General features: G+C 41.6%; 2 protein-coding genes across 3 annotated transcripts in view; one reads left to right on the top strand and one right to left on the bottom strand.

The window, feature by feature from the left end:
• LOC110509773 (taperin) overlaps positions 1 to 21,634 on the top strand; it is a 28,010-nt gene extending 6,376 nt beyond the window's left edge. The window contains exons 2-4 of the mRNA XM_021590869.2: positions 17,435 to 17,633; positions 18,601 to 18,725; positions 18,893 to 21,634. Coding sequence (XP_021446544.2) covers positions 17,435 to 17,633; positions 18,601 to 18,725; positions 18,893 to 18,955 — 387 coding nt within the window. The 3' untranslated portion in view covers positions 18,956 to 21,634. The remainder of the gene's footprint in view (positions 1 to 17,434; positions 17,634 to 18,600; positions 18,726 to 18,892) is intronic.
• Positions 21,635 to 22,039: 405 nt separating this feature from the next.
• On the bottom strand, positions 22,040 to 23,532 carry LOC110509364 (Sjoegren syndrome nuclear autoantigen 1). 2 transcript variants are annotated; one of them, XM_021590268.2, is made up of 3 exons: positions 23,292 to 23,532; positions 22,955 to 23,154; positions 22,040 to 22,460 (listed from the first exon to the last, which is right to left on the bottom strand). In XM_021590268.2, exons 1-3 carry the CDS (start codon positions 23,332 to 23,334, stop codon positions 22,368 to 22,370), a joined length of 336 nt encoding a protein of 111 aa, XP_021445943.1. In that variant the 5' UTR covers positions 23,335 to 23,532; the 3' UTR covers positions 22,040 to 22,367. The 2 variants fall into 2 exon arrangements, with proteins under 2 accessions (XP_021445943.1, XP_021445942.1); XM_021590267.2 differs by having other exon boundaries at positions 22,955 to 23,532.
• Between the last annotated feature and the right edge of the window lie 2,416 nt (positions 23,533 to 25,948).

Here is a 25,948-nt window from a genome sequence, read left to right as displayed (position 1 = left end):
TTCATTCAGTATTGTTGTAATTGTCATTATTACAAATATAAAATAAAATCGGCCGATTTTAATCGGTATCGGCTTTTTTTGGTACATACACACATACATACATACATACATACATACATACATACAGTACCAGTCAAAAGTTTGGACACCTACTCATTCAAGGGTTTTCTTTATTTTGACTATTTTCTACAGAATAACACAAATGGAATCATGTAGTAACCAGATAAGTATTAAACAATCAAAATATATTTTTAATTCTTCAAATAGCAATCCTTTGCCTTGATGACAGCTTGGCACTTTCTTGGCATTCTCTCAACCAGTTTCACCTGGAATGCTTTTTCAACAGTCTTGAAGGACTTCCCACATGCTTTTCCTTCACTCTGCGGTCCAATGCATCCCAAACCATCTCAATTGGGTTGAGGTCAGGTGATTGTGGAGGCCAGGTCATCTGATGCAGCACTACATCACTCTCCTCCTTGGTCAGATAGCCCTTACACAGCCTGGAGGTTTGTTGGGTCATTGTCCTGTTGAAAAACAAATGATAATCCCACTATGGAGTGCCGTTGCATAATGCTGTGGTAGCCATGCTGGTTAGGTGTGCCTTGAATTCTAAATAAATCAGTGTCACCAGCAAAGCACCCCCACACCACCACCTCCATGCTTTGCGGTGTCTCACATAGACACAGCAGTTGGATCAAAAAATCTCAAATTTAGACTCATCAGACAAAAGGACAGATTTCCACTGGTCTAATGTCCATTGCTCGTGTTTCTTGGCCCAAGCTAATCTCTTCTTTTTGGTGTCCTTTAGTAGTGGTTTCTGATTCACACAGACTCCTCTGAACTGTTGATGTGTCTGTTACTTGAACTCTGCAGCAGAGGGAACTCTGGGTCTTCCTTTCCTGTGGCGGTCCTCATGCGAGCCAATATTTTATGTTTTATTTTTGTAGTAGCCAATTGGTAGTTAGTCTTGTCTCATCACTGCAACTCCTGTACGGACTCGGGAGAGGCGACAGTCTAGAGCCATGCGTCCTCCGAAACACAACCCAACCAAGCCGCACTGCTTCTTGACACAATGCCCGCTTAACCCGGAAGCCAGCCACACCAATGTGTCGGCGGAAACACTGTGCGATCGTGTCAGCGTGCATGCGCACGGCCCGCCTCAGGGCATCCCTGCCGGCCAAACCTTCCCCTAACCCGGACGACGCTGGGCCAATTGTGTGCCGCTCCATGGGTCTCCCAGTCGCGGCCGTCTACTACAGAGCCTGGACTTGAACCAGGATCTTTAGTGGCACAGCAAGCAACTGTTATGCAGTGCCTTAGACCACTGATTAATGCGTTTGAGCCAATCAGTTGTGTTGTGACAAGGTAGGGGTGGTACAGAAGATGTCTTCTACAAAAATAGGGCTCAAGTCCATATTATGTCAAGAACAGCTCAAAAAATAAAATCAGTCCATCATTACTTTAAGACATGAAGGTCAGTCAATAAGGAAAATGTCAAGAACTTTGGAAGTTTCTTAAAGTGCAGTCGCAAAAACAATCAAGTGCTATGATTAAACTACCACTCATGGGCCTCGAACCTGGATCTGTAGTGATGCCTTAGACCGCTGTGCCACATGGGAGGTCCCTCACTCCTACATTCTTATCGTGTTCTTGGCCTCGAAGTGTGAAAGTCCATTGTATTTTAATTATTTACCACATCGAGTCACTCCTCGTCCCTCATCACACTTTCTGTAACCACACCCTTCTCTCCTTCTTACCTTAACTCTACGTCTTCATTTTCTCCTGCACTCCTCCCTGTTTGTTCTCTCCATGCTCCCTCCTTGACTGTGTGTGTGTGTACCTTTTTTGTGTGTTTCTCATACCCAAGAGGCGCAGTGCAGTTTAGATGAATTGTTTAAGTCACTCTCCTCAGCATCTTTTTGAACAGTTAACGTGACTGTGTCTCACTGTCTCAAGCATGCCTGCCTGTGCTTCTCCAGTAGGTCTGTGTTTAATGTGCAGCTACTGCCGCGTAGAACAGTGTTTCCCTCCGGACACATGGAGAGGTGTAATTACGCCATTGATACTGGGGCTACAGCTTAATTCTGGTGTGCCTGTGACAAGCGTGACATATCCAGTAAGTGTTATCTGGCTGCAGGGTTCTTCTGTGAGCCTGAGCGGGCAGAGTGAGAAACGGGACGATTGAAATGGGGACATGCCAACAGGATGATGGCGCACACACACACACACACACACATCACATGCATAACCTTCACATGCATAACCTTCACAAATTCTCTATTATAGGCTTCTTATTGTAATGAAAGATATCCGCAAAATGTCTGCGATGTATGGTCGGTGTCGATAATTGTACGTTTATTGTCCCACTTCTAGCACAGACACTCACACACAGACTCATACAGCCCCATGTCACTTTTACAGCCCCGCTAGTCACTGTAATTGGATTTGTCAGCAAAGTGCCATTGTCATGTTTTAATTCAGGCCTGACCCCTGTGTGTGTGCCAGAGATTTTAAGAGGGGAAGAGAAAGTGTTTGAGAACAGGATGGACAGAATTCTGCAGAGGTGGTTTCAGAGGTGTATAAATAAATAAAAAAGATGGCGAGATCATGTCAGGTGGGTAGATGGAACGGCACCTATTAATATCACCACCTCTGAGGGCTGTATTTAACAAGCCTAACATAATGGTATGTCTTAGCTCTGGCGGTGTGTCAGAAAAATGTGGGCTATTTTCACTGCAGGAATTATGAGCGCAAAGGCTGGCGGTGGTGCGAAGGGGCTGGGTTTTGATAATTAAGTGATAGGTGTGACGAGGGCTTGGCCACTCACTGGCCAATCAGCGTGTTTCATGGCTTAATTCTGCATGCCTTTGTCTCAAGTTCTGTAGGTTATTGATGGTCTTCGCATTGTCATCCACTCCAATTCGACTGGGGGCACGGAATATTCTCTTCCTAGTCCATTGTGGATTGATACAGTTTATTAAATAGCATCGGCTACAGTAACGAGCATCACGGCTGGATAGGTTGCGCTTCCGCTATAAAAATCGGTCATAGCCAGTGGGGATTTTAGCATGTAAATCTTGGTCGGGCAAAAAAACAACTATGTTTTAGATGCATGCCAGCAAAGCCACACATCTAAACAATACATTAATTGCACTATAACAGGGACAAATGGTGCCCACTAACTGTTAGGGACTACAAAAAGCTGTCGGGACTACATAAAGCTGTCCCAACAGCAGAGCTTTCTTTTAAGCACAATGGAGTGAATCCTTACTGCTACACCTGGCTATCAGCGGAACCTTGTCTGGCATCGAAACAGCTCATTCAGCCTCATTTACTGACTTTAAAAAAAGATAGTTGATATGGCTGACTTGCTAAAACAAATGTGGTTTCTAATGACAATTGAGATGTACCAACTAAGGCATAAGGGGACGACGAGCAGCGACGAGGCAATCCGTAATTTAGATTAAGAAATGAATGAGTGAGCTAAGACGGACGTAGTCAATGTAACTATTTTGAAATGCACATCGACAGAATTCAGGACATGGGCCATTCTTAGTGTTCTCCCTGTACACCAAGTCAGAACCGTAGGATAAAAAAGGGAGCATGTAAGCAGATAATGAAAGCTCTTACAATATTAGATGATTACATTTCTCTAAAACAGGTTATAGGCTACATGTGCACCACCAAGTCAGAACAGTAGGCTAAGTTATGAGGGGGAAATATTCCAAATTATTAGTGAGGCAGATGGGCTAATAACAGCTTATTACACAACATACACTTAGTTCTACTTTCTTAGCTACAGTATACATATCTCCCTTGCATATAACATTTATGCAGCAGCATACAATATATTTTTGGACTCACTTGAACAGGAAGGTGGCGCTGCGGTCCTTTGTGGGCAGATTTTGTCATCAAATTTTGTCATCTCTGGATTTATGGTGCTGTCAAGACAACCTGGAACTCTGGGGGCGGGCAAGGTTGAAACATGACGTCAGTGATCTTCAGGTCGGAGCTCTAGAAAGAGGCCTGAGTTCCCGACTTGGAATTGTGACATGGATGACCGTTGAAAATGTATGTTCCCAGTTGTCTTGAACTCACTGAAGTCTGAGATTTCGGAGTTTCCAGTTTTTGAACGCGGTAGAAGTCATGCTGGATTGACAGCATGGCCAATGTATTCAGCCTTTTCTGGCCCAAGCAATGTGAATGTTTTATCTTTTTAAGCTTGGAAAAGAGAATCTTAAACCCAGACTTGGACCACACACCCACTCCACTAAATAGCAGGTTAGTGATTGCTTTGCAATGCTTGCAGTTAACCACTGATTCCTTCCAAACCACTCATTGTTTGAATTTTAAATTTTAAACTTGCTGTGTAATGTTTATGCCCAATGGCCGATGAGCACAGATATGTTTTATCCATAATTTATCTTCATATGTCAAGGATTGAAAAGGATTTGCCAGTAGATTGTCGACTTGATTCGTGATGACTGCAAGCTTGACAACTAAGATCAGTCCAATCAAAGCTACTGTAGATTTAACGTCATTTTATCTGTGGCCAATGAGCTTGAACTTTCTTGGATGGGCACTTCCAATGTAACTCTATGGCAGCACCCAAGGGGCTTGAATTCTTTAGCTTCCCTGTAGACTTTGCAGTGACTTAGTGTCCCCATGAGTGACAGAACAAGGAACCAATCACGGCTGTGCCCCACCTTCCTTGAATGATGGGTCACAACCAACCGCGTTACTGCTAAGACCAGCATTTGATTGGTTTTTAAATATCCCCACCAGCGCTGTCTAAAATTGGCATTTGGCACGTTTTTAAGGACTCACCTCAGATATTGTCACATCTGTGCAAGTGAGCTCATATAAGAAAGGTAAATGACCCGTCCTGGCGCTAGGGTTTTAAAACAGAAGAGCTCTGGCTTTAACAGGTCGAAATAGCAAGCGAGCGTGTGTGACGATTGCGCTGGCTTACTGCCAGCCAAAAATAGAGCCCTCATTGTGTTCTTGTAGATAATCGTGCCGGACTGTATATGTCACACTGTGGGTGTTCAGTTCTAATGTCTATTTATATACAAACAAATAATATTCAAATTCCCCTCTAACCCACTGACAGCTACAGCGCCAACCACATGTAATTAGTCTTTCTCACCCATGTCTGTGGTGCCATTGTGTGCTGTGGGTTATTCTTGTACTAAGTGTTTCTGTGTTAAGTGTATGATCACACTCTGTTAATGCTCTCTCACACTGCCCTGTTTCTCCCTTTTTCAATGAGCATATATAATACGGTCTGTCTGTCTCTAGGAGCATGCCTGTTCCTCTCTTTCGTTCCCTCGCTCAGCCCTGTACAGCCTGCTTGTACTCTACTTTCGCTCTCCCATTTCTCTCACTCCCTCACACACAGTGCTTTGCAAAAGTATTCAGACCCCTTGGATTTCTTCACATTTTACTGTGTTACAAAGTGAGTGTCAACAATCTACACAAAATACTCTGAAATAACAAAAATCTAGTCGTTGCATAAGAGTTAATACATGTTAGAAACACCTTTTGGCATCGATTACAGCTGTGAGTCTTCTTAGGTTGTCTAAGAGCAGTGTCATTCAATAGTTGTCTGAGGGAACTTGCAGATGTATGTATGTGTAACAGGAAGGGGTTAGTCATTCTAAAATCATGTCTACCCCTATTATACATTTTACTCCTTAACTAATTTAAGCTTGCCTAGACATAGGGGCTAAATACTTACGCAAAGACTATTTTATACGGAACAAGTAAAGTGTTGGTCCCATGTTTCATGAGCTGAAATAAAAGATCACAGAAATGTTCCAAATGCACAAAAATATTACACTATACATGACCAAAAATATGTGGACACCTGCTCGTCGAACATCTCATTCCAGAATCATGGGCATTAATATGGAGTTGGTCGCCCCCTTTGCTGCTATAACAGCCTCCACTCTTCTGGGAAGGCTTTCCACAAGAAAGATGTTGGAACGACTTGCTTCCATTCAACCACAACCATTAGTGAGGTCAGGCACTGATGTTGGGCGACGAGGCCTGGCTTTCAGTCGGCGTTCCAATTCAACCTATAGGTGTTCGATGGAGTTGAGGTCAGGGCTCTGTACAAGCCAATCAAGTTCTTCTACACCAATCTCGACAAGCCATTTCTGTATGGACCTTGCTTTGTGCACAGGGGCATTGTCATGCTGAAACAGGAAAGTTCCTTCCCCAAACTGTTGCAACAAAGTTGGAGGCACAGAATCGTCTAGAATGTCATTGTATGCTGTAGTGTTAAGATTTTCCTTCACTGGAACTAATGGGCCTAGCCCGAACCATGGAAAAACAGCCCCAGATCATTATTCTTCCTCCCCAAAACTTTACACTTGGCAATAAGCATTCGGGAAGGTAGCGTTCTCCTGGCATCCGCCAAACCCAGACTGCCAGATGGTGAAGTGTGATTCTTCACTCCAGAGAACACAGTTTCCACTTCTCCAGAGTCAAATGGCGGTGAGCTTTACACCACTCCAACCGTCGCATGGTGATATTAGGCTTGTGTGAGGCTGCTCGGCCATGGAAACCCATTTCGCGAAGCTCTTGACGAACAGGTCTTGTGCTGACGTTGCTTCCAGAGGCAGTTTGGAACTCTAGTGAGTGTTGCAACCGAGGACATACAATTTGTACGCGCTTCAGCACTCTGTGGTCCTGTTCTCTAAGCTTGTGTGTCCTGCCACTGTGCGGCTGAGCCATTGTTGCTCCTAGACGTTTCCACTTCACAATAACAGCACTTACAGTTCACCGGGGCAGCTCTAGCAGGTCAAAAAAATTGACAAACTGACTTGTCGGAAAGGTGGCATCCTATGACGGTTGAAGTTGAAAGTCACTGAGCTCTTCAGTACGGGCTATTATTGTCAATGTTAGTCTATGGAGATTGCATTGTGCTAAACATTTTATTTTTTATTTTATTTGACCTTTTATCTAACTAGGCAAGTCAGTTAAGAACAAATTATTATTTACAATGACGGCCTAACCCGGACAACGCTGGGCCAATTGTGCGCAGCCCTATGGGACTCCCAATCTCAGCTGGTTGTGATACAGCCTGGAATCAAACCAGGGTCTGTTGTGACATCTCCAGCACTGAGATGCAGTACCTTAGACTGCTGCGCCACTCGGGAGCAATGTCAGCAACGGGTGTGGCTGAAATAGCCGAATCCACTAATTTGAAGGGGTGTCCACGTGTATGTTCAAATTTTGTGCACAAATTTGTTTACACTCCTGTGTTTACATCACTTTGCCAAGATAATCCATCCACTTGACAGTTGTGGCATAAATGAGCTGATTAAACGGCATGATCATTACACAGGTGCACATTGTGCTGTGGACAATAAAAGGCCACTCTAAAACGTGCACGTTTTGTCTCACAACACAATGCCATAGATGTCTCAAGTTGAGGGAACAGTGCATTTGGCATGCTGTGACTGCAGGAATATCCACCAGAGCTGTTGCCAGATAATTTAATGTAAATTTTTCTACCATAAGAGATTTGTTTTAGAGAATTGGGCAGTATGTCCAACCAGCTTCAAAACCGTAGACCATGTGTATGGCGTCATGTGGGTGAGCGGTTTGCTGATGTCAACGTTGTGAGCAGAGAACCCCACCGCCACAAGGGGGCAATGGTATGGACAGGCATAAGCCACGGACAACAAGGTCCTGAGGTCAATTGTCGTGCCATTCATCCGCCGCCATCACCTAATGTTTCAGTATGATAATGCACGGCCCAATGTCACAAGGATCTGTGCACAATTCCTGGAAGCTGAAAATGTCCCACTTCTTCCATGGTCTGCATATTCACCAGACGTGTCACCCATTGAGCTTGTTTGGGATGCTCTGGATTGACATGTATGACGGCATGTTCCAGTTCCCGCCAATATCCAGCAACTTCGCACAGCCAATGAAGAGGAGTGGGTCAACATTCCACAGGCCACAATCAACAGCCTGATCAACTCTCTATGCGAAGGAAATGTGTTGCTCTGCATGAAGTAAATGGTGGTCTCACTTTTATGGACTTGTTTTCTGATCCACGCCTTTTTTTTACGGTATCTGTTTTAGAGGTCAACCAATTTTAATTAGGGCCGATTTCAAGTTTTCATAACAATTGGAAATCTGTATATTTGGACACCGATTTTGCCAATTTTTTTACTTTATTTTTATATATACATTTTTTTTACACCTTTTATTTAATCTTTATTTAACTAGGCAAGTCAGTCAAGAACACATTCTTATTTTCAATGACGGCCTAGGAACGGTGGGTTAACTGCCTCGTTAAGGGGCAGAACGACAGATTTTCACCTTGTCAGCTCGGGGGATCCAATCTTGCAACCTTACAGTTAACTAGTCCAACGCAATAACGACCTGCCTCTCTCTCGTTGCACTCCACAAGGAGACTGACTGCCTGTTACGCGAATGCAGTAAGCCAAGGTAAGTTGCTAGCTAGCATTAAACTTATCTTATGAAAAACAATCAATCATAATCACTAGTTAACTACACACGGTTGATGATATTACTAGATATTATCTAGCGTGTAGTGCGTTGCATATCTGACTGAGTATACAAGTATCTAAGTATCTGACTGAGCGGTGGTAGGCAGAAGCAGGCGCGTAAACATTACTTTCGTGCGTTTTGCCAGCAGCTCTTCGTTGTGCGTCAAGCATTGCGCTGTTTATGACTTTAAGCCTATCAACTCCCGAGATGAGGCTGGTGTAACCGAAGTGAAATGGCTGGCTAGTTAGCGCACGCTAATAGCGTTTCAAACGTCACTCGGTCTGAGCCTGTGGATGTTTCCCTTGCTCTGCATGGGTAACGCTGCTTCGAGAGTGGCTGTTGTCGCTGTGTTCCTGGTTCGAGCCCAGGGAGGAGCGGGGAGAGGGACGGAAGCTTTACTGTTACACTGGCAATAGTAAAGTGCCTATAAGAACATCCAATAGTCAAAGGTTAATGAAATACAAATGGTATAGAGGGAAATAGTCCTATGATTCCTATAATAACTACAACCTTAAACTTCTTAACTGGGAATATTGAAGACTCATGTTAAAAGGAACCACCAACTTTCATGTGTTCTCATGTTCTGAGCAAAGAACTGAAACGTTAGCTTTCTTACATAGCACATGTTGCACTTTTACTTTCTTCTCCAACACTTTGTTTTTGCATTATTTAAACCAAATTGAACATGTTTCATTATTTATTTGAGGCTAAATTGATTTTATTGATGTATTATATTAAGTTAAAATAAGTTTTCATTCAGTATTGTTGTAATTGTCATCACTACAAATGATAAAATAAAAAATCGTCCAATTAATCGGTGTCGGCTTTTTTGGTCCTCCAAGTATCGGTATCGGCGTTGAAAAATCATAATCGGTCGACCTCTAATCTGTATTCCCGCTTGTGTGAAATTTATAGATTAGGGCCTAATGACTTTATTTCAATTGAACGATTATTTATATAGATTTTAACTCCGTAAAATCATGGAAATTGTTGCAGAAATTGTTCACACCCCTTGACAAAAAAAAAAAAACGAAGTGGGATGAAAATGGATTTAATTGTCTTTTTTTATAGCTATACCTTGTCCACTGAGTAACATTCACTGTCTTCGTGGTAACAGACTCCAGTGTACACTACCTGTGAAAAGTTTTAGAACACCTGCTCATTCAAGGGTTTTTCTTTTTATAATTTTCTACATGGTAGAATAATAGTGAAGACATTAACACTATGAAATAACACATGGAATCATCTAGTAACCAAAAAGTGTTAAACAAATCAAAATACATTTTATATTTGAGTTTCTTCTAATAGCCACCCTTTGCCTTGACAGCTTTGCACACTCTCAGCTTCACCTGGAATGCTTTTCCAAACGTCTTGAAGGAGTTCCCATATATGCTGAGCTCTTGTTGGCTGCTTTTCTTTCACTCTGCGATCCAACTCATCTCAATTTGGTTGAGGTTGGGGGTGATTGTGGAGGCCAGGTCATCTGATGCAACACTCCATCACTTTCCTTCTTGGTAGAATAGCCCATATACCACCTAGAGGTGTGTTGGGTCATTGTCTTGTTGAAAAACAAATGTTAGTCCCAATTAGCCCAAACCAGATGGGACGGCGTATCGAATGCAGAATGCTGCGGAAGCCATGCTGGTTAAGTGTGCCTTGAATTCTAAATAAATCACAGATGGTGTGGGGATGATTTTCTGGTGACACTAACACCTCTTCCTCCATGCTTTATGATGGGAATTACACGTGGAGGTCATCCGTTCACCCACACCACGTCTCACAAAGACACGGCGGTTGGAACCAAAAATCTCCAATTTGGACTCATCCGACAAAAGAACAGATTTCCACCGGTCTAATGTGCGTTGCTCGTATTTTTTGACCCAAGCAACTCTCTTCTTTATTATTAATGTCCTTTACTAGTGTTGTTTTTTTCCCCCAGCAATTTGACCATGAAAGCCTGATTTTCACTCAGTCTCCTCTGAACAGTTGATGTTGAGATGTGTCTGTTACTTGAACTCTGTGAAGCATTTATTTGGGCTGCAATTTCTGAGGCTTGTAACTCTAATGAACTTATCCTCTGCAGCAGAGGTAACTCTGGGTATTCGTTTCCTGTGGCGGTCCTCATGAGAGACAGTCATCATAGTGCTTGATGGTTTTTGCGACTGCACTTGAAGAATTGTTCAAAGTTCTTGACATTTTCCGGATTGAGTGACCTTCATGTCTTAAAGTAATGGACTGTTGTTTCTCTTTCCTTATTTGAGCTGTTCTTGCCATAATATGGACTTGGTCTTTTACCAAATAGGGCTATCTTGTCACAACACAACTGATTGGCAAAAATGCCATAAGAAGGAAAGAAATTCCACAAATTGACTTAAGAAGGTACACCTGTTAATTTAAATGCATTCCAGATGACCTCATGAAGCTGGTTGAGAGAATGCCAAGAGTGTTGCAAAGCTGTCATCAAGGCAAAGGGGGGCTATTTGAAAAATCTCAAATATACTTTGATATAACACTTTTTTGGGAACTACATGATTCCATATGTGTTATTTCATAGTTTTGATGTTTTCACTATTATTCTACAGTGTAGAAAATAGTAAAAATAAAGAAAAACCCTTGAATGAGTAGGTGTGTTAGAACATTTGGCCTTGTGTTTTAGGTTATTGTCCTGCTGAAATGTGAATTTGTTTGTTGGAAAGCAGACTGAACCAGTTTTTCCTTTAGGATTTTGCCTGTGCTTAGCTTTTATTACTTTTATTTTTATCCTAAAGAAACTCACCAGTCCTTGCTGATGACAAGCATACCCATAACATGATGCAGCCCCACCATGCTTGATAATATGAAACTGGTACTCAGTGATGTGTTGTGCTGGATTTCCCCCAAACATAACGGTTTCTATACAAGACAAAAAGTACATTTCTTTGCCACATTTTTTGCAGTTTTACTTTAGTGTCTTGTTGCAAACGGGAGCCATTTTTTAAATATGTTTTATTCTTCCTTTTCCTTCCTTTTAACTCTGTCAATTAAGCTCGTATTGTGGACTAACAGCAATGTTGTTCATCCATCCTCAGTTTTCTCCTATCACAGCCATTAAACTCTGTTTTGAAGTCATCATTGGCCTCATGGCGAAATCCCGGCGTGGTTTCCTTCCTCAACAGCAACTGAGTTAGGAAGGATGCCTGTATCTTTGTTGTGACTGGGTGTATTCATACAGCATCCAAAATGTAGTTAATAACTTCACCATGCTCAAAGGGATATTCAATGTATGTTTTTTTTTACCCTTCTACAAATAGGTGCCCTTTTGTGAGACATTGGAAAACCTCCCTGTTCTTTGTGGTTGAATCTGTTTTGAAATGCACTGCTCGACTGAGGGACCTTACAGATAATTATGTATGTGTGGGGTACAGAGACGAGGTAGTCAATCGAAAATCATGTTACTCACTATTAGGGAGTCCATGCGAGTTGTTAAGCACATCTTTACTCCTGAACTTATTTAGGCTTGCCATAAAAGGGGTTGAATACTTATTGACCCAAGACATTTCAGGTTTTATTTTGAAAACATTGCTAAAAACATAATTCCACTTTGACATTATGGGGTATTGTGTGTAGACCAGTGGCACAAATCTCAATTTAATGAATTTTAAATCTAGGCTGAAACAACAACAATGTGGAAAGTCAAGGAGTGGGAATACTTTCTGAAGGCACTGTGTACACATTCTTACTCCAGTCTTATATTCACCTTAGCTTTGACATTGTAATTAAGTAGTGGATGATTCATCTTGAGACTCATATTTCTGCATTTCATTCCTCTTAATTGGGGCTGGGCACAGTAGCTCACTTTTGTCATTCATTTGACATCTCTCACCCGTACACTCACTCTTTCTTCGACTGTATCTAAGAGACAACTCACACTGCGGCAAACAAACACTTTGTAATATCTTCCCTCCCTCTCTCTGTCTGACTCACTTCAGCTTCATAACACTGTAATCCCTCTATGATAGCCTGGAGAGAGACACCTTTATTCTCTGCCCAACAGGTGTACGCACACAAAAATGGTCGGACCGACCGACCGAGACACACAGCTACAAAGGGCAAACTGTGGAGTGACTCACACTCTTGAGTAGGGTTGTCACGATACCAGTATCGCAATCCTACGATACCTGATTTTCCTTAGAAAAAAGGAAAACACAAAGCAGACTAAACTCTTTTGGTCCTTTAAAAAACATACTTTATGTAAAATATTGTGCGCTATAGCTCGGAAAAGAAACTGGATTCTGGGTGACAACATAAAGCTGCGTGTTTCCAACATTAGGACTGTTTTCCTCACAAATGCCCACCGTCCAGTCTTCAGTCAGCTGTTCATTCCACAATTAAAAAATAAATAACCATTTGAACATGTTATGTTGGTGATTTTATTTTCATCACTGTCTTCATCAGAAATGGTTATTTACATGGTTTCTACAGTAATTCTACCAGCCCTAAGATTTTCTAATGCTTGTTTGAGTTCAGAAACAAATTATTCCTGCTGCTATTTTATATTCTGTTTAGTAGATGGTTTTCCTTTTTGAGTCCTGTTCAAAATTGGAATTGAAATGAACATTTTTAGGTGGGTGATTTAGTAGAGTAACTCCAAGCCATGCTCAATCTCCTCTTTCCTTATGTGACAATGTATGTGTGTGGCTGCCTGGGTCCTTGAGTGTAGTAGGATTCTAATTGCAACTGCCTGGCAGGAGATTAGCTTTAATCAGGCATCTGGTCAGTCTGTCCCACACCTCAATGAGAGGCATTAACAAGGCAATCCCTCCCTCCCCTCTCCTATCACAACACACACCCACACAAACCCTGTACTTACTGCTGCTGTAGCTCCTTCCCAACATCCACAGCAGCGCTCCCCTCCAATCTGCTGCCAGACTGGAGGAACTCGACCAGACTCTACCCTCGCTTGTGTGTGTTGCTGTGCGTCTGTCAGTGGGCAACATGTCTCTCTCTACCCTCAACCAAACTAGGACAGAGCATGTTTGGGTGGCCTGTAAAACTTCAATTCTGTCTCGATTCCCATCTCGCCTATTTGCCAAGGCACATTCATACAGACAACCCACGCTCTCCCTCTGTTGCTTTTTCTCTCCCTCTCTTGCTTTGTTACTCCTTCTCTCGCTTGTTCTCGTTCTCTCCCGCACAAAGATTTGCAAACAAAGAAACATGATATTCAACACACCACAATTATACACTCACTAGTGTCTTGAGGGAAAAAAATCACGAACAACCAACACCAAACATACTCAAATTGGCCATTTCTCTTCCGCTGAGTCATTTCTTGATCATTGTCCCATTATTGGAGAGCGAGAGTGCTCAAACAATCCGGTTCTGTGGTCTCCGTCCTGCTGAAGTGTGCATTGGTGAATTGGAAGAGTCTGGGGCCTGAATCAGCCCTCTGTTGGCCTGTTTCAGTGCCCAGAGAGGAGGAGGGCAATCGCTTCTGCTTCAATAATACAGGCCTTCATAGCCACGGGTGGGCAGAGCGAGAGAGAGGGGGGGCAGCCTTGAAGTCTCAGCCCAGATCTACACAGAGAGGAAGCTAACCCAGCGGCTAGTCTGATTTTATTGATACACTCCTCTGGCATGGAGACTCCTAAAGCAGGACATTAATCTCACCAAAATGCTTTGGTGAGATTAAGTTGAGCAGGAACCTTGGAGGGTTTTAGACAGAGCTGATGGTGTTTTGGGGGCTAGAGATCCAGTGATATGGTTTTAGACTCCAAAGGAATGGATTTATGTGCCCCGAAATAATAGTATTTGTGCACCTCATTTGGTCGTTGTCACTGATAGGCCACGGCTGTCATTTTGGATCAGCCATGGCCATTTGAGGCCAAACACACAGCAACTGTATGATAGGATCACAGAATTAAAAAAGTGTTTTTGGCTTGGACGATATACTTTAATGCTGGGGTATTTTGAAATACCCATGTTATCGTTTTCAATACAGCTTTGGTTGGGGCCTTCCTAAAGCTCAGGGGCCCTTGCCTCACTGGAGTACAGGAACAAATAGTGCCCCTTGTGTGCACTGACCTTTTAATTTTTTTAAATGATTATTCAAAAACATAATCCTCTGCCATCATCAATGTGAAAAATATTGTGATATATTTCTGCCTTGTCGCCCAGCCCTATAAAACCCCAGTTTCGAATCGCAGTACATATAGCATTGTGTGAATAGCAATACATATCATGTCTGCACCTAAGTATCGTGAGGGCCCTGGCAATTCCCAGCCTTATTTTCTAGGTATATATCTACAGTATTCCTAACAATACATTTTACAAATCTTTCTCTTCTTAGTCATACACTGACACATCCAGAAGAGTGTACTGCCAACTACATCGAGTCACTATCAGTCAATATTTTTTTTAAATGTCCATTCTTTAACATTTACCTTTAAAAATGACTGTTTTACCCGACCTCTGCCAAGGTGTCTCTGTTAATGTATTTTTTGGGTAGTAAAAAAATATGGATTCCAACTCTCACTGACCACTCTATAACAATCAGGACAAGTATAGTTATAGATTGTCTATTAATGCAGCTGCCACTGTATTGAAGCTATTGGACACTGTTTATCGTAGCTTTATTACGGGCGATAGGTTCAGTATACACCACAGCATTCTGTACCAGAAAGAAGGCTGGCCCTACCTTGAAGTCTCGTAGATCAATGCATTGTACTCTTTTTGTTTTATACAGCCGTCTTGCATAAACCTGCCATACCTTACTTCGTTATTAATCTACAGACGTACGAGCTACCAGACCCGGTCTCGGGGATGGCTAACTCTTCGATCTCTATTGAGTTAGATAAATCTGCTTTTAGTTTTTAGTTTTTTTCACCTTACTTGTGGAATAATCACAAACTCTGATTTGGTGCCTCTAAGGCAATTCAGATGGCTCATTGAGGACCTTTTTTCCTTTACTGAGGAATGTATTTAGTTTTCTATGATTTTGAATCTGTTTTGCCTTTCTTAATGTAAAACAGTGCTTTTTCGTATCTGTAAAAGAGACCTTTTCAGCACGCCTCTGTCAAAGTACCGGTTAAATACCATTAAGTATGGAGTGGTAGTGCACATTTTGAAGTCACTCGTTTTTTATAAAGAACTAAGGATATCAGCACCCAAACGTGTCACAACTTAACTCTGCTAGCTAGCCCTTTCCTGACGCTGCACAATTGATCAAATTCACATCAATATCCATATCGCACGCAATATTTTGAAACTCATCTCAGCAGCATGTCCATTTTTCTAGTATATTTTCTTCTCCAAGCCCCACCCACTCAAGCAGCGCAGTTACTACTCCTCGCTGTTAGTCACTATAGGTTTGCATGTTGTTCTGTTAGGTCAACTGATTGTTCCAACAAGACAATGCCGCATTCCACTTCGCTTGTTAATATGACAAGTCAATCTATTTCTGTGATTTCCAACAGTTCACCCAAGTGTTTTGATCGATTATTGCACGTCAAATCGCAATGTTTTGCCCATATTCTGCAGCCCTAGCCTTTCCCTTCACTCAAAGCACGTGTTTTAATGATTAGCTGAATGCACCACAAGTAAATATTTTTAAAGCACTTCCCAAATTAGCAATGACCTCTAAGGCAATAAGAATCAAATGATTTTCATGATTTTCATCAAATGACAAGTTTGAGAAAGCATTGAGTTATTTGAATGGGATGAGGTAGAGCCTATTCTCAATTTGATTCAACTAAATTATAATATTGATCAAAAGGAAGCCATTTTAGAACAGTTTAATCCATCTTGTAAATTCTGTCAGTAGAGGAGAAAAGTTTAAATCTTTTGTGGTTGCATTGAAGCAATGCTTAGCCCGTGTACATTTTAGATTTCCCTGTCTGGCCCCTATATCCATAAGTCTAGCAGGCCAGACTGGAGCTGGGGTAGGGGCTAGGGAAGGGTAAGGGCTGGGCTATGTGATGGAGATTAGGGGTGATTTAGAGCAGTGCCTACTGAAGGGGATGGGGGAGAGGGGTACATCAGATCCTCAGCACTGATATCAGCTGACTCCTGGGAGACACAGCAGTACACTGTGTGCACTGTCTGCATTGTACTCTTAATTGTCACAACTTATTGGACGTTGAAGTTGAACATTCTTTAGAGCTTCTTTAAGCCTTAAGACCATTGTTTGCTGTTGTGAAGTTGACAGTCGTGTTCCGCAACATATCGCAACAGTCTCACCCCACGGTGGCATGTTTGTAGAACGCTGGAGTGTTGCCAAATGGAGATTTTTACGAGCTCTCCAGCCGTCAATCACAATGCCAGCAGCCCCTGCAAGGCTGCCACCTGCCCTGTGCTATGGTACTAGAGACAGAAACTGGGAAATTAAACTCACAGGTCAAGAACAGATTATCATAAATGACATGTGCCCTTTTAAGGTAATCCCAATCAATAAAGATATTGTGCTTGGGTTCAGTTTGGTTCATGTACACATGCATACATATAATGCTGGTGTAGAAATGCATCCAATCAAAGTAGGCCAGCCTGATTTTAATTATTAGTAATAAGGAAACAAAATGCTTTATTGTTTTGTGGTCATAAAATGATTCTGTCATCATAGGCGGGTAAAGTTAAGTATGCACAATAAACCGGTGGCACTGTCATTACTGAACTAATGCTTCTTGTGGCAAGCTATGGGAAATCCCAAGCATCGAGTTAGCCTAATGATATCAGGCTTTGTACATTAAACTGAAGCAGACATTTTCCCTCTGCTGCACTTACTATTAAAAGTGCTGAAATGACCTGATATATTCAATGCATAGCACTAAATCCTAAAGAGAACAACAGTCCTAGCATTTAACCACCGTCTTTTATGTTTTGAATGTTTAAACACTGAGTCACTTCTCCTCCGTTCCCCCTCTTTCAGCTGAATATCTCGTTCAATGAGTCGAGCATCCAAAGCACCTATGAGTACCCCTCCGAGAGCAGCGTATGGGACAGCGAAGAGGAGGATGAGGAGGACGTGAAGGGAGGAGAAGAGGAAGATAAGCCCAGCATGGTGGGCCGTATCCACCTCCCTCGTCCAAGCTTCACCAGTTCCCCATCTCACACCAGCAACAGCACTGGTGAGAGAACTAGAGGGAATGGGGGAGGGGGAAAGGAAAGCAGGAAATGGATAGGATGAGAGAGGGGATGGAATCGGAGGAGTGAGAAGGATAAATGGTTTGAGGAAAATGAATCGAACAGACTAAGCGAAACCTATTCTCATGGTAAGAAGGGTAAGATAAGGAAAGGGAGAGAAATTAATTCTTCCAATTTATTAGTAATCTGGAAGTGGCTGAATGGTGCTGAACTACTGCTCATGGTTATAATGTAGCATGGGAGACACCTACTGGTCAGAGTTAGCTTTACATCCAAACACATAGGAACTCTGCTTTTATTTGTTATTTCATTTTTATTGAACCTTTATTTGCCTAGTCAAGTCAGTTAAGAACAAATTCTTATTTACAATAACGGCCTACCCCGGCCAAACCCTAACGACACTAGCCAATTGGGATTCCCGATCACGGCAGGGTAGCCTAGTGGTTAGAGCGTTGGACTAGTAACAGGAAGGTTGCAAGTTCAAACCCCCGAGCTGACAAGGTACAAATCTGTCGTTCTGCCCCTGAACAGGCAGTTAACCCACTGTTCGTTCCTAGGCCGTCATTGAAAATAAGAATTTGTTCTTAACTGACTTGCCTAGTTAAATAAAGGTAAAATAAAATAAAAAATGATATAGCCTAGAATTGAACCAGGGTCTGTAGTGACACCTCTAGCACAGAGATGCAGTGCCACTCAGGAGCAGGCAAGAGCAATCTTTTAGTGGGATGTAACTGAACAAGTTTATCTGCTCTCCCATAAAATTGATCAACAGTAAACAGTAGCCATGCAGTATGTCTCTACATTAGTTATTCATTACACAGCTTATTGCCAATCTTTAACTAACCCGTACATGAGCTCATGCTTATGTTCTTGCAAGAATTCATGCAGAATATGTATTCCCATTGTGCTACAGATTTACATTGGGCTTTGCCCTGTTTCCTATGTCTTCAGATCTGTCCAGTTACATTCCCAGGCACACTGTGGATTTTAACACCTGGCAGGAACATAAGCTTGATGACCCTGTTTACCAGGGGGCCACCAATTCCCAGCACGCACAGATGTCAGAGGAAGTTATGGTGAGACTTCTTTTTAAAGTATATGAACTGACGCATTCATTCATCAACCTTAACTTGTACAGGGATACTTGTACACGATAAGATTTACCTACCAGCACATTATTTACAAAGGTAGCTAAATGTTTTCCCACCCGTTCCCTGCTCTTCATTCCCTATCTATCTCTTAGCTCACCCCAGCAGATAGCTCCTCTCTGTCAGACTTCAACAGTGAACCTGCGCTGTACTTCTGATTTGCCTGGACCAAACAGGACTGACCACTGCCCTCCAGTACCAGAACCAGCAGCCGTAACCACAACCCCCACCTGGGACCAGTGAGACTTAACAGAACTGGACATCAAATCGCACTTCAAAGCACTCCTCTTTTTCAAGTTTAGTTTGACACCGACATCAACCAACCAACCAACTAACCAACCAATCAACCACCACAGATTCAAGCAGCTGGACTGTCCTCACCTTACCTGTACAGTTGATCTGTCTTTGCTCTCCACCTCCGCCTACTTTCATTGACTGCCATTGAGCAGTGAAGTCTGAACCAGATCTGACAGACTATTTGATTGTCAAAATAAATCTTGTTTTCAAGATAAACATGCATTATAATGCGGTTTCCCAGGCTTACGGTCCCCAGAAGAAGCCAATCTGTCTGCCTCAATGTCTCTAAGGCTGTGTTTTACGGGCAGCCCAATCCTTCTTTCTTTTCTCCATTTAATTAGTCTTTTGAACAATCACAGATCTTTTTCAGAGCTGATCTGATTGGTTGAAAGACCAATTTTAGTGAAAAAAAAGATCAGAATTGGGCAGCCTGTTTAAACGCAGCCTTTGTGTCTCCCATCAATAATGTCATAATATACATAATGTGTTTTATGGTCTCCATGTGTCCTTCTGAAGGGGATGTATGTAGTGGTGGAGATCACCTTGTGAAGGTAAGTGACCAAATTCCTTCAAAACAAGGAAGCCATCAGTGCCGTCCTTATCATGGTGAAGAAGAGACTCGGCGTTATCGTGTCCTGGAGTCCCAGGACGTAGGCCGAGGACTCCACATTCCGTAGGGGATGGCAGACAAACAAAATAAAAAAACTGAAGACTGAAATAGTGAAAGGGTGCCACAAGCCTAGTTTATTGTTGTTTTGTACCTGCATGTTCTGATTTCTATTGACTTGGTTCCTCGTACTGTATGCTTTTAGTTTTGTATGTTTCCTTACAACAATGCTGTGTTGGAGACTTCAGGAGCAAGCAAACTTCAACACTCCCCCCTTTTTAAGATTATGCAAAGCTCTGTAGACCTACTCAATTTAATGTTTTATCATCAAAGATCTGCGATGTACTGCTTAAAAGATTGCCTTGGCAGGAAATTTTATACTATGAATATCTTCTGAGAGAAGCTTCATGTCAAGAAGCATAGAGCATAAATGCCTTGGTGTTAGACTCACTGTCTACAATGTTATTAGAACAATTTCCCCTTTTCAGTGTTAATGTTTGAACACCAAGTGTGAAAGATAAAAATGTCCAACATAAACCACGAATAGCAAATATTGAGAGAACCCATTCGCCAGCACGTTGGTTTGTGAAAGCTTGAGTTATCCTCTTAATGTTGAAGTTTGCATGCCAGAGACTCGTTCGTGTATAGTATATGGATCAAATAGCTGGTAAGAAGGGAAGGGTGCGTCCTCATGGCCGTGTGTGTTTCCTTCACATTGACCATTGAATATCTTTTGACCTTTACAGCCTGACCTCATAAACCTTCACGTTCCATAGAGCGTGAGCTGGTCCATTTTAGTAATGAAGACGACATTGATTATGAAACTAATGATTGTGTGTATATCTAAGACCTGTGGTGAAAGATTAAGAAGTAAAAAGCTTTTTTTATTTTTATTTTAAGGTTGCTCCTATGTCTTCGAAAGAATTTTTCTTAAAATGCCAATTGACTCAAGTGTTCCACCTATTGCTGTGGTGGCCACCACTCGCATTCTCATAATTTTCCAATGTTCTCCTTTGGCCAGTATTGATGTCGTTTCTATAATCTACAATGATGTTTTCATACGAATAATTTATTACTTGCATCTCTTAGGGCTTTTTATTTCTTCATATCTTCAATCAAAAGAACGGGTTTAGATTGAACAGACACAAAAGCACTGCGCTATTGGGAGGCTACATTTTTCTGTATACTGTATCATGATTAGACAGACTTGGATTATGTTTTATGTCAAGATTGTATTTCCATTTGCACTGTCATTGTATTAGCTTTGTTATGCACCTCAGAAGAAATACAGTGAAGGTGCTCATCAATCCATATATGTATCATCTCATCAGATAGAAATAGGTGAATATGAAGAATGCACTGCCCAATAATGCCATGATCTCTTAAAATCTTTGCCACAACCTTGAAACGTTAGTGGAAGACCAGAGAATGATCCCTGGTTAGTGTCTACTGTTAGATCGAAGGACTATCTCACACAGCATACAGAGCACGCATGCCATTCATCTGTGCTAACTGCTGTCTTTGAGGACCAAATCCCTAAGGAGGCCGACAGATTTTCCTGGGAATCATGCGCTTCTAATGTTGGCTTTCATCAAAGTGGAGGCCCAAAAGCCAGGGCTGTATCATTGGATGTTCCCGTGGTCATACTGAATGTGACACAAGCAAGACTGAGATGGCTATTATCGTGATGAAGACTGCTTCACTTGAAAGATTGATATTGTCCTATCTGTTTGGTCCTGTTGAGAAGAAACAGTACTTGTCTGTCATACTGTAGCTAGAAGCCCCATCTCATCTTGTTTTTCTCTTCCTCTGTCTAAATCTCCAGCATCAAAGAGATGTGCTTACTGTAAAATGTGTACTTGTTAACGCTTTGGGCAAAAAAAGATGTCAGAACTGTACAAATAAAAGCTCAATAAATAGATGAAGCCTTGAAGGACCGTGTGAATAGTCTGTTATCGTGTTTCTGATCTCCCAATTGCGAAACGTTACCCTGCCAAAACTCATAAATGCATTGTTAAACCTGACCGAATAAACAACATCAACAAAGCGGACAGAAAGCTTCAGAAATCTCAGAGAATAGCTTTTATTTGTTGTGAAGGAGATTTACTAGTAGAAAGAATAGAGCAGTGTGCTTCCACCTAAACCGGCATTGTGCTATATTTATCTGTGCTATATTTACCTGTAATTACATATCAAAGTGTCAGACAGCATCTCACCGGGAGTGTGTGTGTGTTTGTCTCGTGTGCCGCTGTTGAAAGACACTAGCACTCAAGAAAAACAACCCAAGGAATGACTTCTGGGCGTGTCCCATACACTGCAATAGGCAAATGAGACCGGATTCTTCACAGATCATCTTTATTAAAATGATTCAATTGGTATAAAATAAGTATGCCAGTGAACAGCAGTATTAGACAAAGTCAAAACATTTTACATAAATATACTGTATATACAAATATTAGGAACACCTTCAAATTAGATTAGGGCCTAATGAATTTATTTAAATTGACTGATTTCCTTATATGAACTGTAACTCAGTAAAATCTTTGAAATGGTCGCATGTTGCATTTATATTTTTGTTCAGTGTACAAACAGTGCACAGTTACAAGGGTGAGGGGAAATGCTGGTGCCTGGGTGAGAGGTTAGGTTTAGGAGCGGTAGTCTGGATGTCAGTGGTCTTTCCTTCCGGGTTCAGTGGCTTTGCCGAGATTTCCTGCTTCCTTCTTTATTACACTCAGCAGTGTTTGACAGCTCTCCAGAATCTTAGAGAGAGTAAGACATGAATCAACATAAGATTCATTGCATTTACTGTATGAAATACCATAGACTGAGTCAAGTGGGATCGGGATACAGCTAGACAACCACTTAATCAGACTATCTGCTGTGCAACAATTTGATTTGAAGAGTCTGACTCTGAGCACTCAGTGGTTTTTAATTAACAACACTTACGGGCGTTTGTTTGCTCTGCTATTATGCTCTTAGTAACACCAAGGGAGTTGGATATTAAGATAACACGTGGGATGTTTGCTGTCTGGAATTGCTGCAAATAATTCCATCCAGTGTTCTTTGAGAACAGAAGACATGGAGAATGTTATCTTACCCAGTACATTTACAGGTCCTTTTGCAGTCAAATTGATATGTACTGTAAAGCTCACATAATATGCTTTCATGGTTTTGTGAGACTTAAATAACACTGAAAAACATTTTAAAAAATTCTCATGAAAAATAGAAACCCTAAACCCTGGCTGGTCCTGACCTTCATAAAGGCACCCTCGGTCTCGCCGATGGTGTGGTCAAAGTCAGCGCGGACGGAGTGTCGTCGGGCCAGGCTCTCGTTGACGCGGCGTAGTTTCTCGGTGAGGACATGGATGTCGTGCTGCAGACGACCCTTCTCCTCCTCCTCCTGCTGGATCTGACGGTTCAGCTCATCCCTCTTAGAACACAGCTTCTCGATACCTGAGGTAAAAGAAACAACACTGGCTGTTAAGAGGTGGAATGTGGAAACAACCAAGGTACTCATGAAAACAACTTCTCGGTTTTTACAGTGTTTGAGCTGTAGCCTAGATCAATTATTTATAATTATGAAGGCTTACCATCAAATATAGCCTGGGCCTGCATTCCGAGTCCGAACATCATGAAAATTGTAGAAAATCTGGGTATTTCAAAGAGAAAACAACCTAGAGACCTATAGCCTATCCTCCTAAATACGTGTCAGACTTGTTGTGCACAATGTAAAAGGGAGGCGGATGTCTAAGCTGAGGTCCCACTCACTCAGCAGGCCATTCCTACTGAATCAGCCCATTCCAGCCTATGATGGATGAAGGATGTGTGTGTGTGACAGAGAGTCAATCATACATTAACTGAATCCCACTGCTAGAGGTCACGTCTAATTCAAACCACAGCTACCGACTAAAGATCTCCTTCCCGGTTTAAGAGAGGCTCTATTCGCACCAACACTCCATCTAACCAGCTCCATAACACTAGCCTATATTTTCAAAGCCATTCATTACGATTCATAACAACTGCTGACATGAAATATAGCAAAACTGTAAATAACTGGGATTGAGAATCAAGGGTACAATTGATCTCAGAGACAATGTCATTGAAAAATAACGAAGATCACTTGGGCTAAACTTGACAGGAGACATGTCTGCATGGTTAGATAATTTATCCTGGTTAATTTATCCAGTCATGTCAGACAGTTACATCGAATGGGCTTCTGATACATGGACTCTGATTGAAACAGTTACTCAGAGTTGGAAGCATTTAAATTATACATAAGCAGAATGCCTTGTCTTGATTTTAACCCCAAGTGTCAGGGGTTTTATGGCAGTGCTACAGCAAGGTGAAATATAGTATGTGGATATTTCCCAAGGGTCTGCTGTAGCATAGAAGGGCTGCAGTGTATCTGCAGTCCACGCACACACACACACACACACACACACACACACACACACACACACACACACACACACACACACACACACACACACAATAGCATACTACTTGGATGATACCAGCATTCTTGAGTTATATCCCCTCCCACTAAACCAGGTGTTACCTAACTTTCTTGGCCCGCGACCACAATTTGGCTCCAACTTTCCGATATGAAATCACTGACATCATGATTTGACCTCGTTTTTTCCGAGTTCCCAGTTGTTTTGAACGCGGCACCAGTTGTCCTGAAAGCACCAAATGTACTGATGCTCGTTTCAAAGTAACATTATTACGTGATTAATGACGTCTGAAGCTTAGTTTGATCATGTCATTTTTAAACCACTACGCTAATATTTGTGTAAACTCTTCACAGTTGTGCTCTGGACACCCCATTTCATGTACCCAAGATCCGCAGGTAAAGCTGTACATTGCAATACGAATGTGCAATATGTTGAATAGTGAGGTGATTTCCCACAGTTTAAGTCCTTCAAAAAGAGCTACGACGCTACTATTTGTGTAAACTCTTCACAGTTAATAACATTTTGTGAGAGAAAATGTATCATGTGAAGAGACAGCATTAAATGTTCATCTTGTCTTTCGTGTCATAAAAAAGTATTGTTTCCTGCCTGTGCTTGGTAACGATATGAGGGGGGGGCGTCATGATCCCCTCTTTAGGACCATCTGGCAGAACGCCCAGAATATGTTATATAAATCAAGATAGGAGACGTGCCAGACACATGCAGGAACCAATCATTTTTTTAAAAATGTTTATTTAAAAAAATACAAATTTGCAGAAATTTGTATTATTTTTTTGCAGGAACCAATCCTATGAAAAATGCCTATGTGACTTGTCTGTGTAAGTAGTATATAAGAGATCTAACGGGACAGCCTCAACAGAGCTCACGTTATGCATCTAAGTTTGACTGTGACCTCTCCAGCTTGCTGTTAATTAACAATGATTAATTTAATAGCCCCACCTGTTTTGAGCCCACACATTTTGCAATTGTGAAGTCTAATAAATCCACAGTGCGATTAACAATTTTTGGGGGGCAAATTGTCTTTTGTTGAATTGATATAACATTCCAAACTTGTTAAGCAGTATCCAGTTAAAATATGGGATGATTCCAGTATTTGTGTCTGTCTGACAGTTTCAATGTGGGACTTTTATTTTGAAGGCAAACCGTAAATTCTACTATTCTGGCAAATCGTTATTGTGGCTAGCTTCACATAGGTGGTGCAAAAGCAGGAAAAAGCAGTGGAGAAACACGTGACATTGATCAACCAATAGTTTGTTAGATACCGCCTACAGACGTTTGACTGACAACCCTCATTATCATATTGGAGGAAGAAGTACCGAAATAAATATTTAATAAAATGAATTAAAGTTTGAATAATTATAATACATAGATAAATAATTAAATACATACAGATATGTAGAGAAAATTAATTACATTTGGCAGTTTTTTATTTCCTTGCTCATTTATTTAATTATGTGTGGATTTATATATTTATGTATACATTTGTGTGAATGTATTTAATTCTAATTATGGCAGGTTTGGTCCTCCATTGTGCTTCTTGCCTGCATATTTCCCCTCCCCCCCAAGATCCAGAACCCAGCTCTAGCTCACGGTTCATGCTGGGCTCCAGTGCTAGTGTGCATGTAGTAATGGGCTCCTTCCTATGTGTGATATCTGTATATTATTTTGTACAATGTTCATGTCAGTGGTGTAAAGGGAGAACTTGTTCTCAACTAGCCTACCTGGTCAAATAAAGGTGAAAAAAGTACTTAAGTAAAAATACTTGAAAGTACTAC

The sequence above is a fragment of the Oncorhynchus mykiss genome, chromosome Y, assembly GCF_013265735.2.
Source record: "Oncorhynchus mykiss isolate Arlee chromosome Y, USDA_OmykA_1.1, whole genome shotgun sequence".
Taxonomy (NCBI): domain Eukaryota; kingdom Metazoa; phylum Chordata; class Actinopteri; order Salmoniformes; family Salmonidae; genus Oncorhynchus; species Oncorhynchus mykiss.
The sequence above is the reverse complement of the archived record's forward strand: the minus strand, read 5'-3'. Positions and strand labels throughout refer to the sequence as shown.